General features: G+C 35.1%; 3 protein-coding genes across 6 annotated transcripts; 1 reads left to right on the top strand and 2 right to left on the bottom strand.

Annotated features, from left to right (window-relative positions):
• Window positions 1-3,098: 3,098 nt before the first annotated feature.
• On the top strand, window positions 3,099-4,950 carry LOC112287191 (peroxiredoxin Q, chloroplastic). The gene is made up of 3 exons (XM_024529953.3): window positions 3,099-3,419; window positions 4,086-4,313; window positions 4,428-4,950. Exons 1-3 carry the CDS (start codon window positions 3,204-3,206, stop codon window positions 4,641-4,643), a joined length of 660 nt encoding a protein of 219 aa, XP_024385721.1. The 5' UTR covers window positions 3,099-3,203; the 3' UTR covers window positions 4,644-4,950.
• Window positions 4,951-5,675: 725 nt separating this feature from the next.
• LOC112287786 (mannose-P-dolichol utilization defect 1 protein homolog 1) lies at window positions 5,676-9,330 on the bottom strand. Its single transcript, XM_024531188.1, has 2 exons — window positions 9,204-9,330; window positions 5,676-5,932 (listed from the first exon to the last, which is right to left on the bottom strand). The coding sequence occupies exons 1-2, from the start codon at window positions 9,328-9,330 to the stop codon at window positions 5,676-5,678; spliced, it is 384 nt and encodes a 127-aa protein (XP_024386956.1).
• Window positions 9,109-12,928, bottom strand: LOC112288102 (uncharacterized). 4 transcript variants are annotated; one of them, XM_024531959.3, is made up of 8 exons: window positions 12,617-12,928; window positions 11,606-12,075; window positions 11,309-11,485; window positions 10,983-11,063; window positions 10,619-10,782; window positions 10,375-10,511; window positions 10,166-10,281; window positions 9,109-9,612 (listed from the first exon to the last, which is right to left on the bottom strand). In XM_024531959.3, the coding sequence occupies exons 2-8, from the start codon at window positions 11,816-11,818 to the stop codon at window positions 9,367-9,369; spliced, it is 1,134 nt and encodes a 377-aa protein (XP_024387727.1). In that variant the 5' UTR covers window positions 11,819-12,075; window positions 12,617-12,928; the 3' UTR covers window positions 9,109-9,366. The 4 variants fall into 4 exon arrangements, with proteins under 4 accessions (XP_024387727.1, XP_024387728.1, XP_024387726.1 ...); XM_024531960.3 differs by having other exon boundaries at window positions 11,309-11,425; window positions 11,606-11,787; window positions 12,617-12,834; XM_024531958.3 differs by having other exon boundaries at window positions 11,606-11,787; window positions 12,617-12,833.
• Window positions 12,929-13,487: the final 559 nt, after the last annotated feature.

The following is a 13,487-nucleotide window of genomic DNA, read 5'->3' as shown; positions in this document are numbered from 1 at the left end:
AGATAAAGGCAGTCTCGATAAACTGTTACGGACCAAAAATACAAACAAGAAATCTAAACAAGAAGTTCAAGAAGAAATGACAAGAACTAGATTATCAGATGAGTACAAGAGTAACGCCAGGAGAATTGAGCTAGAGCTTCAAGAAATGCGTTGTCGAGACTGAAGAACTCTTCAGCCTCGACTCCTATATATACTACTGGCCTATGGTTCTAAGGAAGCGCACCAAGAAGCTTCCCAAGAACTATGAAGCTTCTCGAGCAACTACCCAAGAGCTAGGAAGCTTCTCAAGTAACTTCCTAGAATCTACTAGAATATTCTAAGAATCTTCTAGAGCCTTCTAAGGAAATCTTTAGAGAATCTTCAAAGAATCTTTAGGGAATCTTTAAAGAATATTCTAAGAGAATATTCAAGGAATCTTCTGGAAGTTTCTAGAGACTTCTTTCTAGAAGGTTCTAGAAACTTGTCTCTAGAAAGGTCTAAGGACTATGTCCGTAACAACTTCAACCTCCAATATCTTCTTCACCCAAATTTTTAATTCTAATGATTTAAAAATTAATATTTAGTTTTTAAAATAAATATATATATTAGCTTTCTATTCATATGTATTATTTAAAATAAAAAAATAAAAAAATAAAAATATTAATCAATAGATAGAAGAAGTATAAAAAAAATCTTGTATCTTTTTAATTATTTATATAGAAAATAAGATTTTTAGTTGAATAAAGTGGATTTTAATATTTTAAAAAATCATAAAGATAGAAAAAAAAGTAGCTTTAAATTGATATCAGTATTATAAAAATATTTATTATATTTTTAGAATATATTTAAAATTAATTTAGAATATTTTAGAAGAAATTTAGAATAATTTTTAAGACTTTGGTAAAAATAAATTTTACCACTTTAGAAAGCCATTATGAATAATTATAGCAAGATTTGAAGATCATATATGATTTTTAGGCTAATTGGATGTTTTTAAATACCATAACAAAGTTGAAAATACAAAATAGGTAGTTTACTAATAGATATTAGGAAGACCAGCAACTAGTGTAGTCCTTATTCAAAGGGAGGTATATAAGTCTTATATAGATTGTAACACCTTGAATGTAGGTAGGAGGATATGACTAATGCTTCATAGCTTCTTTAAAATATCCTTACATAGTATTTGTGAGACTTGGTGAGGCTTGAATTCTTGATCTTTGAAGAAAATTATTCTTAAAATAAACCATATATATTTAATTTTTATTATTTATATTTTATCTTTCATTTATTATAAATTACTCATAGTAACTTAAATTTACATATTTTTTATGTCATTTCAAAGATAAAAAAATGATTATTTCATAATTTATTTTTTATTTTTTTATTTTTTATTAGATGAAAATCCATTAAAAAAATTATAATTAGTTTTGTAATGTGTAATTGCTTGATTACATTTTTCTCAATTCTTTTTTATTTTCTCTTTTTTTTATATTTTTTATTCTCAATTCACACCACCAATTATAAGTAACTATTAATTAAAGCCATCTTGCAATCTAGGTTGAAGAATGAATTTGACCTTTACACATTTAAAGCAAGTCAAAATATTTTGATATATCTGAAATTTGGATATTAGAAATAGATTAGGTTACGATAAGACAATAATTAGTTGCAAAAGAAAAATTGATTAGCTACTAAAATTAATTAGAAGAAAAATTAATATATAATAAAAGTATATTAAAAAAAACTTTTTATTATTATTATTGTTATTATATTGAATTAAAATCTATTTTGGATTACTTGTCCAACATAATGTCTCTACTTTGTTTTAAAGTATCTTGATCTATTATGTTTTGATTAAAGTTGAAGTATATAAAATCTGACTTAAAATTATAGTTTACAAAAAATTCTTCTTAATGTAGATTTTTCTTATAATCCATTAATTTTAGTAACATTTGCATTGAACTATTATTGCAAAATTATGATTTAAGAAGAGACATAATAATCTAGCAACATTTGAAAATGATCACAAAGTCTCAATCAAACTTGCAATGAAGTTTAGCTAAGCTCTAAACTATTAGTCTATAGATGAATATGTATCAAGAATACCAAAGTCTAGACAAAAGAGTTTATTTTGAAGAAGTTTCAAAATCTAGATTATAAATAATAAATTTTTTATCTATTTTTTTCTTAATCTAGTACATTAGTAATCCAAATAATTATATTGATGTGATATTCCTCTAATCAACAAAATAACTAAGCTTAACATTTGCATATTCTACATGAATACATAAACCCTTACATCTAATTGTTCAACTAAAAAAAAAAAACAGCCCTTGGTACTAGAAATGTCAATTTTGCAAAAGCATTAAGACTTTAGGTTAATATTGAAAAAAGTTATGATGTTTTACACACACACACACACAGATATATATATATATATATATATGTATATATATATATACATATACATATCTTAAATAGAACAACTCAAGGGGGATAAACCAATGGGATAAACTAAAAGAGACAAAAACCATCTCTAATTGGCTACATATCATTGTTTTCATCAAAAGTGAAGCAAAAATGAAGCAATGGTTGAGTTATGCAGTGATGTACAAGGCCTTAACAACACATATGATTCACTTCTACCTCAAAAAAGGTGTTTTGATGTTTCCATCAAAAACAACATATTTTCCATGACAAAGGCACAAGTTCAACTAGTGTGTGTGTATATATATATATATATATATATGACATAAGGAAATATCAGAAAATGATATAAGTGAACCAAAAATGAAAAAAACAACAATGGTTGGGGCAGATTCAACCCGAAATAAGACCACGCTCATGAAGAGAAGGGTGCTGGTAATGCTGATGCTGAGCCCAGGACCTCCTGGGCGTACAACAGGATACCTGCGAGAACACCTTCCAACAACATTCAGTGGCCTCCGTCCCCCCTGCCCAAGTTACAAGGAGTCGGCAGATTGGTGGAAAGTCGGACGGTCAGATGTGACCTATTGTGGCCCATCCTCGTACACATATTGGCCAGCGAGGTTGCGAGCGACGTCATCCGTAATCTATACTGCCATCTCTCAGCAACTCTTTCTTCATTCCCGTGACGCGCTGGATGAGGCTCAAGTGCCGAATTGTGCACGGTCTCTTGCAATTCAATTGTTGAGGATTGAAATTTGAGTTTGAGTAGCGGCAGCAGAAAACTGATCGCAGATATGGCGACTTCAGCTTCCTGCTCATTGGCAATCGCTGCCGCTGGCGCTGCAAACACCTCCCAACCAACTCGCAACCATGGCACCGCTAGACCTGTCGCTAGTGCTACTTTCGTGAACTCCGAGCTCTTTTCTTCCAAGGCTGGTTTAAGCGCACGCGTGGCTGGAGCCTCGTTCCATGTCAAGTCCCGCCACACCTCACCCCTCACCATCTGCAAGGTATGTATTGTCCTTCTCAATCAGCAGGGTCACACTTTGGATAATCGTCTATGTAGTCGGGATACTTACGGTAAAATGATGTATAGGCATAGTTTCTCGACTCAGCCACATCTTCTTAGACCACGTTGCACGCATCGCTGGTGCAGTAGTGCGCGTTGCAAATAAATAGACGACAGCCAGCTTTCAGTGGATTTTTGAGTTTCTAATTGGCGGATGTAGCTGTTCCTCCGTCGGTGATTGCAATTAGCTAATGCAGCCGCTCTCATGCAGGTTGTTGCCTCTACCCATTAGTGGAAAGGTTTCTCGTCCCATTTCTTTCCTTCGTGACAGGCGACGCCTACACTCCTGGCTCTGGTCGAAATTCACATTGTCTTCTACGCACCGTCGATGCTCTTGAACTACATTTTCCAAAAATTATAGCATCTTGTTGTGTTGGTTACGGATGTTCTGTCAGGATGTAGCAACGGGATTTGAGTAACAGTGTGATACTTTTATCTCTCCGCTTGAGTTTGAGGATTTCAGCTTCAACGTTCACTAGTTAAGAAATCCTTTCCCGAAAAATATTGACGCTGGATGGCGTCATAGCAACTTGTGATGTCCTGTCTTTTCCATGAAGCTGTGCAAATAGGGTTATTCTCAGTGAAACTGAATTAATGTCCAATGCAGATTTCGAAGGGGGATATTGTGCCTCCAGTCGGACTCAAAGATGAGGAAGGCAAATTGGTGAATCTAGACAAGTTCAGGGGCAAGCCCCTGGTGCTGTACTTCTACCCTGCCGATGAGAGTCCCGCCTGCACCAGGCAGGCATGTTCATTTCGCGACTCGTACGAAAAGTTCAAGAAGGCAGGTGCTGAGGTTGTTGGAGTGAGTGGTGACACTCCCGAATCCCACAAGGTCAGTCTACTTCGTTACCATCTTAAGATCTATATTCGCTTAATATGAACGGTGTCGCCAGGATGAGGTAATATTACCTTTGTTGATGGAATTCATGTTTAACATGGTGTGCAGGCATTTAAAGCAAAATATAGACTTCCATTCACTTTGCTCAGTGACGACGGCAACAAGCTGCGCAAGGACTGGGGTGTGCCAAGTGACCTCTTCGGAGCCCTAGCTGGTCGTCAGACTTACGTCATTGATAAGGACGGCAAAGTGCAATTTATCTTCAACAATCAGTTTGAGCCAGAAAAGCACATTGCTGAGACTTTGAATTTCCTGAAAGGTTAGGTGGACGTTTAGTAATGTACTATTGAATATGCGGCCAGTCGATCATCGAATTGTACTAGGATGTTGAGGCTTAGTTGCAATTTTGCAGGTCCGTTCCACAGATGTACTGTGACTAGTAGTGTACTGGTGGAATGTGGCCGTAAGCACATCTGTAACATGCTCATGGTCAGCTGTTAGCCTCCCACTTAGTCACCTTGAGGTTACCACTAGGAGTAGCGAGCACTTACAGTAACATGCTGTAGTATGATTTATTTCCCACTCATGTACTGATCTTTATGTTCTCAAATGTACTAGTAAGTTTTGTTCATCCTGGTGGAGATGTATTTCTATCATTGTAAGATATCTTCATAGCCCTCTAGTATCGTTAATTTGGTTCGAAGTCACCCCCCCCCCCCCTCCTGCTGAAGGAACCAGCAGGATTTGGCATGGGTTCCCAATGTCTCTCCGATGAAAGTGGATTGAGCATTGCTTCATCCAGTGAAACGCATGATGCCTTCTAAATCTAATAAGTCTCACTTCAGACACTAGCTTGAAAGGCATCAGGAAAAGTGAAAATGGCACCATTGCAATCAGAGTACTAATCAGCCAAGGCCAACCTTATTTGCAAGGAAAATTGCTAACATTCCTAAAAATGAAAAACCCTAAGTCAGAACATTCCTTTCACAATTCTGTACAAATATCTCTGCCAACCACCACGAGGATTTCCGGGATAAACTACACTGTTCCACACGCAATTCGTCGCCACAATAGATTACAACGATGAATCTCATACCTTGACTGCGTCACCGAAGACTAATCTAGAAACAGCACTCTGCGCGATCTGAATCAGAATTTTATGCTGTGCCCATTGTGAGCATAACATAATGTGCGACACTATCACCAATCCCTAGCATTATTAATGAAGCATCCACTTAACCAACATCGGTCTTGTAAATTAATCTTGGCTCGAATGGGTGGACGCATTTAAAAAAAAATACAGATACTACTTCGTGGAGCCCATTTTACCTTTGAAGACAAGCACTGAGATTAGCATCAGTCCGCCTTGGCATCGCTCACCAACTTCTCGTGCGGAGGCTCTGGAGTTGAGCCATAAGTCACAACTTGAGCACACACCACGCCATTCGTCAACAGAACGAGAACACTTCCGACTGCCAAGTCAAACGGCGCATTCTCCTGAATGCTCGTAAATGTCCGAACTCCACATTCAGAAAATGTCATGAAGTTCGTCAAAAAACTCAACTGCCCCGTATGTTTGGTCTTCCAGTTCTGATGGATTTGTGGGAGCCTTGCTGCGAAGAAAATTGGATTTGAATAGTAAATCAATGCACTTAAATGAAAAAACTGATACATAAATTATACTTGGACTTAGTTTGATTGGTATATTCTACATTTTTGTATTTTTTTATGATACACAAGTATAGAAATTTTAGCAAAAATATTTATATGATGGTATTGTCAAATTGTTTAGAACCATGAATTAAGATGTACATTATAAGCTTATTTACTAACTTTTTTTTTCTTTTTTTTTCTTTTTTTTTTTTTTGCTTAAGATACTTATTTTATTTTTTTATTTTTTTTATTTTTATTTACAAGATTGGTTAAAAACTATGCTTCATTTTGTAGCATATAATTGATTTGTAATCATTTTTATAAGAGACTTAATAGACAACTTATAGCCAATGATTCTATAAATTCTATTTCAAATCTACTTGACAACAATAATCATGACTATAAGCACATGTACGTATAATGTAGTGGTCTACAATTTAATGAAATTAGTTAATATTTCAATATCTTGTAACTTTTTGGACAATCTAATTGTTGTTTGGAAGTTGAAATTATTTTAAATGTATAATATCCATCTTAAACTTTGTATTCTAAATACTACACTTGTATTTTTAAATCACAAATGGCTTCTTAACTATTTTTTGGTTTATAGACCAAAATTAAACTCCTTAGAATAATAATTTTTCATGATTATAATTATTTATTTAAACTTTTTGATTTTTTAGATATAATAAAATAAATAATATTTCAAATTTTATGAATAATTTCATATATATTTAAAAGATTTTATGTTAAATAAACTTGGTAATATTTAAAGATTTTTAGTTCTGTCTAAAGGCTCAAAGCTCATAGAAATTGCTCTTGGTTAGTTGATAAAATCAAATTTCCAAGCACTAGAGTGAATGAAATTTTAATTTAGTGATTTAGCTACAAGAAGCTCAAATGTGATACAAAATTCACATAAATTATCATCAAGATCTAATGAAAGTTTGAAGTAGAGGAATAAACAAAGACTCTTTAAATCTTTCTCTCTTGCTATATATATATATATATATATATATATGTATACAAAAATTAGTTATTTAAAGAATTGGACTAATTTCTTTAAAATCCATATATAAATATCTACTAAAAATATATGTTATCTTTTTTAAAATTTTTGATTTAGGATACAAATATATCTTTTTTTATTCTTTATTCAAAAAATCCATCATATTTAAAGTATTTTAAGCTACAATTATCTACTACCATTTTTAATTATAATGAGTAAAATTAAATAAAAAATTAAAGAAATTACTTTTAGTTTTTAAATTAAAAATAACAAAGAATATTTTATTATCTCAAAAATGAAATTTTATATTTTTAAATTTATTAGGTAGAGTATTTTTAAATATAAGGGAATTGTTCATATACATTATTTGTAATTTTATATTTATAAGGGTCAATATTATAAAAATATTAAATACTAAATTTTTGATTTTTTTCAAAACTATAATAAAATATATATATATATATATATGTATATATATATATATATGTATATATATATATATATATATAGATATACCTTTCTTAAATTCTCACAAGCTTCTTGAATCTTCTAACATATCCTAAAGAAGAAAAAATTATTGTATCCATTGTTATTGATATCTACAAATTATTTTACTATATAAAATTTATATTATCTAATAATTTAGTTATCTAAAAAAAATTAGAAATGATAGTAATAATTCAATGTATTTATACTTATATGACAAAAAGATAGAAAAATAAAAATAATTTTTTTATATAAAAAAATTTAAAATAATGTCATAGTTACTACTTAAAAAATAGATGTTCATTAAAGAATGTCTTTTTATAATTATTATATCTAATTTCAAAAATATTATAGGTATACCACTATAAAAATATTTAGAAATAATTTTCTATATAAAATGCACCAAGAACCCTAAATTTTGAGGCTTTGTGGTCTTCTTATTATGCAACTTATAAACCTCATCAATGAACAAAGAAAACTTGAAGTTTGTAAAGTATTGGTTGATTCAATTTTTTTCAATTTTAAATTTTGAGAATAGAATACTAAAAAATAATTTTTATTTAAGAATTTTCCCAAGTCAAAGTTCAAGTCATAATCTAAGAAGAAACGTGGATTTAATAGTTTAATATAAAATATAGCAAATTTTTTATTTAAAAAAAATTAGTCCAAATATTATAAGAAGATTTTTTTTTTTATATGACACGAATAGAGTTGTTCCTTGAATTTTTTGTTGGATCCATTTGAAGAGGCAGTTTTAGAAAAACTTAAGAATCCATATCAAAAATTGCTTCAAAGAACTATTATTAATAATAGAAATAAAATCAGCATTTTATACTTTTCATAATTCTTTGAATCAAGATATGAGTTGACATATTTAGACTTGTAATAAATATTGATTTTTTCTATTTCATGGCCTTAATGCTATATCTAAAAGCAAATGCTCCTAAGAGAAAGCTTTTTTCACCAAATGATAGACCTTGGTAAGGCTTTTGAACCATGGCCTTAAAAAATGTGATTCTGCTTACAAAGACTCCCTAATACTCTTCTGAATCAACTAAAATTTCATGATATGAACGTCTTTAAAAACCTATTAACACCACTGGCCAAGTTGACCACTTTTGCATGGTTTGAAGTCTGATGTTTGTGCGTTTCACCCCAGTAAGTGCTCTAATTACTCATGAAAATGTGTATTTTGCACAGTGGTGCTCCTTCATGGCTCCTAGACGAATTGAATACGATGCGAAAAATTGAGTAGAGTGAGGCCGATAACACTTGAAGCGTGCTCAGCCGTTGAGCTCACTATCTTGTGTCACAGAACAGAAACATGATAGTACTAAAAAAAATTAAAAACATTAAGTTCTTGAGGATGAAAGTTTTTAACTCCAAAATTATTACGGGTACCAATCAACAGAACAAAACTTCTAAAGATATCCATTTAAATTCTATTCTTGTTTAGAATTGATTCTAGCATTGTATCTGATTTTGCTAGCAGAAATCATTGCGGTACATTGTTTTTATTTGAGGTAATGAGCAGTCAAGACTAGGGAACAGGAAGAAGCTCAGGTAGCATTAGCAAAGATTTTGTATCTTTGCTAAATCAACTATCGATTTATGTCGATTATTGCCTCATTTTCTTGCATATAGACAATCTTAAATTATGAGTTTGGCATTTTCCTCGTAAATTTTCAAATTTGAAGAATAACTTAGGCGTTTAGCTCCTTAGATTTTACACTAACTGCGGTTTTCCTCCTGCATCAATGCTGCCCGTTCATGGCCCAATATGGGGGCATGAAGTTCGTCCAACCTAATCACTCCAACCAAATTCCTCAGCCTGAATAAGAGCTGCACTTTATCAAGATTCATTCAACCGGTTTGCCAATTCATACCACTTAGGATTGACTAAAGTTTAGACATTCCCTTTGTTCTACTCATAGACCTTCCGACTTTAACCCCTGAAGCGCGGCCAATATGTTCACAAATAAATTTCCCAGTTTCCTCTACTTGAGCTAGATCAACACCTGTCTTGATTCCAAGACCCTCTAGTAGATAAAGTACTTCTTCGGTAGCAACGTTGCCTGTAGCACCTTTAGCATAGGGACAGCCACCCAAGCCTGCTACTGAGGAATCCACCACATTGATACCCATCTGCCACGTTGCCAAGATTGCAATCTTTCCATGAGAAAACCACTCTAGCTAATGCTGAAATAGCTGTATAATCACTGTGCTTGGTTGCCCCATTTTGCAGTAAGAAAATGAATCATTGTAACAAAAGAATAATAGATTTTGAGTTTTTTCACGTCAGAGGCACGCTGACAGATACAATTCTAATATTTTAGGAGACAACATGCACTAGATATAGAAAGAAGGGGTGTTAACGCCTCCACACATACCATCATATTGCTATTGATGGAAACTGTTCATAACGATTGTTAACTGGTTAGTGATTGTGATTACATCCATTCTAAGAAGGATCCTAAACCCTGAACCCAAAATCCGCAGCCCCAGCAGAATTCGTATGGTTGAGTTCAGTGTCCTCCAAGAAAGATTAACTATTTATCATCATACGCAGAGAGACCCTCTACTGCTCCATAGCTTTTGTGCGAAGTTTCATTATCACAGTAACTTAGGGAGGTTAGTTGTGCAGGAGAATGACAGCCAGGCTACCCCATATTTCATGCAAGACAGTGAAGATTCATACCTGAAGAGCAACAACTATGTTGACTAGGGCTTGTCCATAGGTATTGTGAAAATGCACTCCCAATTTGGATGCAGGAACTTCTTGCATCACTGCCTGAAGCATCCGCCTCACCGTTCCTATACATGACAACCCAAGGTTTGTGCTATGTACATTCTGGAGGATAAGAAAATACTTGCAATTAAGCTTTAACTAGTTGGTCGAAAGATTACCAGGGTTGCCAATTCCAATTGTGTCACCCAATGAAATTTCATAGCAGCCCAACTGCAAAAGCTCCTTCGCCACATGGGCTACTTTGTCGGGAGAAATAGGACCTTCAATCGGGCAACCCACAACGCACGAAACATACCTGTAAAAGCTCAGGAAGTTACCGACACAATCAAATTACAATAAAACACAGTCCTCATCAGCATCAAGACCACTCCATAGGTAGTGGTTTACAATTATATCCCATACCCTCGTACAGAAATATTTTGCTTCTTGGCTGCATCGCACACTTCTCGAAAACGATTGATGCTTTCCTCGACGGTGCAGTTAGTATTGGCTTTGGCAAATGACTCCGAAGCAGCAGCAAAAATTGCCACCTCCCGTGCCCCCGCCTCAATTGCTGCCTTGAAACCCTGCGTTAACACATGTGCAGATCACTACCTGTTTGCACCTGGTTTGCTGTAGCTAAGTCTACAACAACACACAACTGGCGGTTTATTGATTGTGTGAATCAAAGAAGCTACAAATGTGCGTGATTGGAAGCTTGAGTATCCCTTGTGAAAGCATGTGCTCGAAGTGAATCACTGCAGCTTCCAAACAAGATATCTTGTACCTTTAAGTTCGGTACCAAAACAGGCAATCTGGTTTGTTCCAAATTCCGGACACCAGCCATCACATCCTTAGCATCTGCTAACTGCCATGAGAATCAGCACGCACGATCAGCAGTCGCACAACTAACGCATTTTTAGGGTGAAGGAATTTTTGGTGAGCCAATTCTGATGTCCAGGGGCAAGAAAAAAATCATTTGAAGCCATATGAGTAACGTAATCCACGCAAACCATATCTTCGGTCCTTTTCTAGCAAAAGATCTCAGGTCTGTTCACAGTTGCCTTAAGCTGTTCCGAAAGAATGCAATGATAAGTCGCATCTTTCACATACCTGAGGCACCCACTTGGGTGATACAAAGCTTGTGGCCTCGACAACAGGTAGACCAGCGGCAACAAGGCGTTGAATGAGCTGAATCTTCACAGAAGTAAGAATAATCCCCTTTTCATTCTGCAACCCGTCCCGAGGCCCCACTTCTACAATTTTCACATACTTCGGAAGACTTGATACCTGCAGCGATCCAAGACTAAAGAATTCTGAAAATAGAAATTGCTCATTAACAGAACATAGTTAACTGAACTATTATTGCGAAGAGAATCGATTAAGGATCACAAGCCCATCAACCCTAACCTTCGCATTGGAGAACTGTGCGCCCGTGTCTGACTCGTAACTCTTAGTGAAAGTTGTTAGAAAGCGTCGAGAATTGCTGGAGAATGCGTTGGAGACATCTAATTCAGATGAATTAAAAGCATTTTTTGTCAAATCCCCACCTCTAGCCATCCTCCAGCATTTGACTGTTTTCAAAAAGTTACCTGCATAACAGCACTTGACCCTTGATCCCATTAACGTTAATTTTTCTCGCTCTATACAAATATTACGTCCCCAGCTCTGTGGTATTCCTAGGTTAAAAGTACCACCAGAGTCAACGTGTTATTTTCCTTGTCGTCTGTGAGATTCTCCAGTTCTGAATGTCGTAAAACGGTTTCAGGAAGGTAATTCGAATTTGTCTCTATATGATCTTCCTCGTACATGACTCTCTTGAAGAATATGGATTATCTCAATTAACTCCCAAAAACTTCTGAACTTCTCATGAACCCGTCCTGGAGAACATAGCACTGCGTAAGCTTCATTTCAACCAGTAACAGCAATTCCTAAGTTAAGAATCTGACAATTGGGTTGCAGCGAGTTGAATCGGCTCCGCTGTCAAGACAATCAGAATTCCTCTCAAGCTATCTGTTTGATCTACACAATTCATTGCAAAAGTCCATTCTGCAGCGGCACTTATAGTGTTAGTGATTCTTTGCTCCCGCCATGCCCTCTTCTGCTCTTCAATACACAATAACGCCGATACTCATTATGCACTCCTCACCTTGTTGCTCATTCACGATAGCTATGACACACAGCGTAAGTAAACCATCCGAGCGTGATACGTTGTGCTCACGTTGTACGCATATCCCGACGGAATACAAAATGTACTAAGAATTAAAGTGAGGATCTCCGTTTAGACGAAGTGCGAAGAGGCTCTAAGGCCTATCGACGTCATCTAAATACAAAAAAACAGTAAACCAACAAATCTATCTTGTGCAACAAGCCAAGGCTCAAAGTTCCAAGTTCCCTAATGGAGCTAAAGATGCAACTCACAATTCTCAGGAACTTTGTGCTGCAGCACACTCTTTCCACAAACCCGCTCCGAGTCGATATACACCCATAGCACCATAAACCCGCCTCCAGTTGCGAGATAAAGAATAACTCAACTTCCGATTAATTGCAGCACCGATCGCAACTCCACACACTGCGGCTCCGCATCCCTGACTCAAGCACCCCCAAACAGACTCAAGATTGAAAAGAACCGAGTCACTTTGGATGAAATCGGTTGTTGCAAGTTTCATGGCAGTTCCACATCAGCCATCGTGATCTGTGACTTGACAAAGTGCCGATGACGCAGTTGTCGCTTCAAAATGGATGTGGATTCCTAACACTTGGCGGTTCTGAAATACGAGTCCAGGGTTTCTGGTTGGTCTTCCGACTATTATTATTATTATCATCATCATCTACAGAATTCAACTTTTCTGGGTGCTTGTCCACTAAATTTTTCTAGTTTAGCCTTTCATTCGTCCCGCCTCCATCTTATCATAATCACGTGTTTGTAAATCACGTGTTTAGAAATTAAACTCTAATTTGAAAATCAATATTTGTGAATGTCGTAAATAATTTATTACTTCATTTTAACTTTTTTCCTGAAGAAATTCTGGAAACCGCTTGGCAGGAATATTGTCCCAGATACAATATATTTTTTACAAAGACACAATTCTGTCGGTGAGAAGTTAAAAGAGATATCATGCGTGGGATTATGGTACAATGGGCGCATAGCCACAAAGACTAAAAAAACAATTGATGAAGATGGGCAATGTAGCAGTGCAAAAGACTTGCGTTGCAAAATTGATGTAGTCCCGTAGAGCTTCTAGAGAATACTCCTGAAATGGTGAGCCTAGAACTTCCGGCAAATCTTCGC

This window comes from Physcomitrium patens, chromosome 10, assembly GCF_059467195.1.
Source record: "Physcomitrium patens ecotype Gransden chromosome 10, ASM5946719v1, whole genome shotgun sequence".
In the NCBI taxonomy this organism is placed as follows: domain Eukaryota; kingdom Viridiplantae; phylum Streptophyta; class Bryopsida; order Funariales; family Funariaceae; genus Physcomitrium; species Physcomitrium patens.
This window is presented reverse-complemented; position numbering and strand designations above follow the sequence as displayed.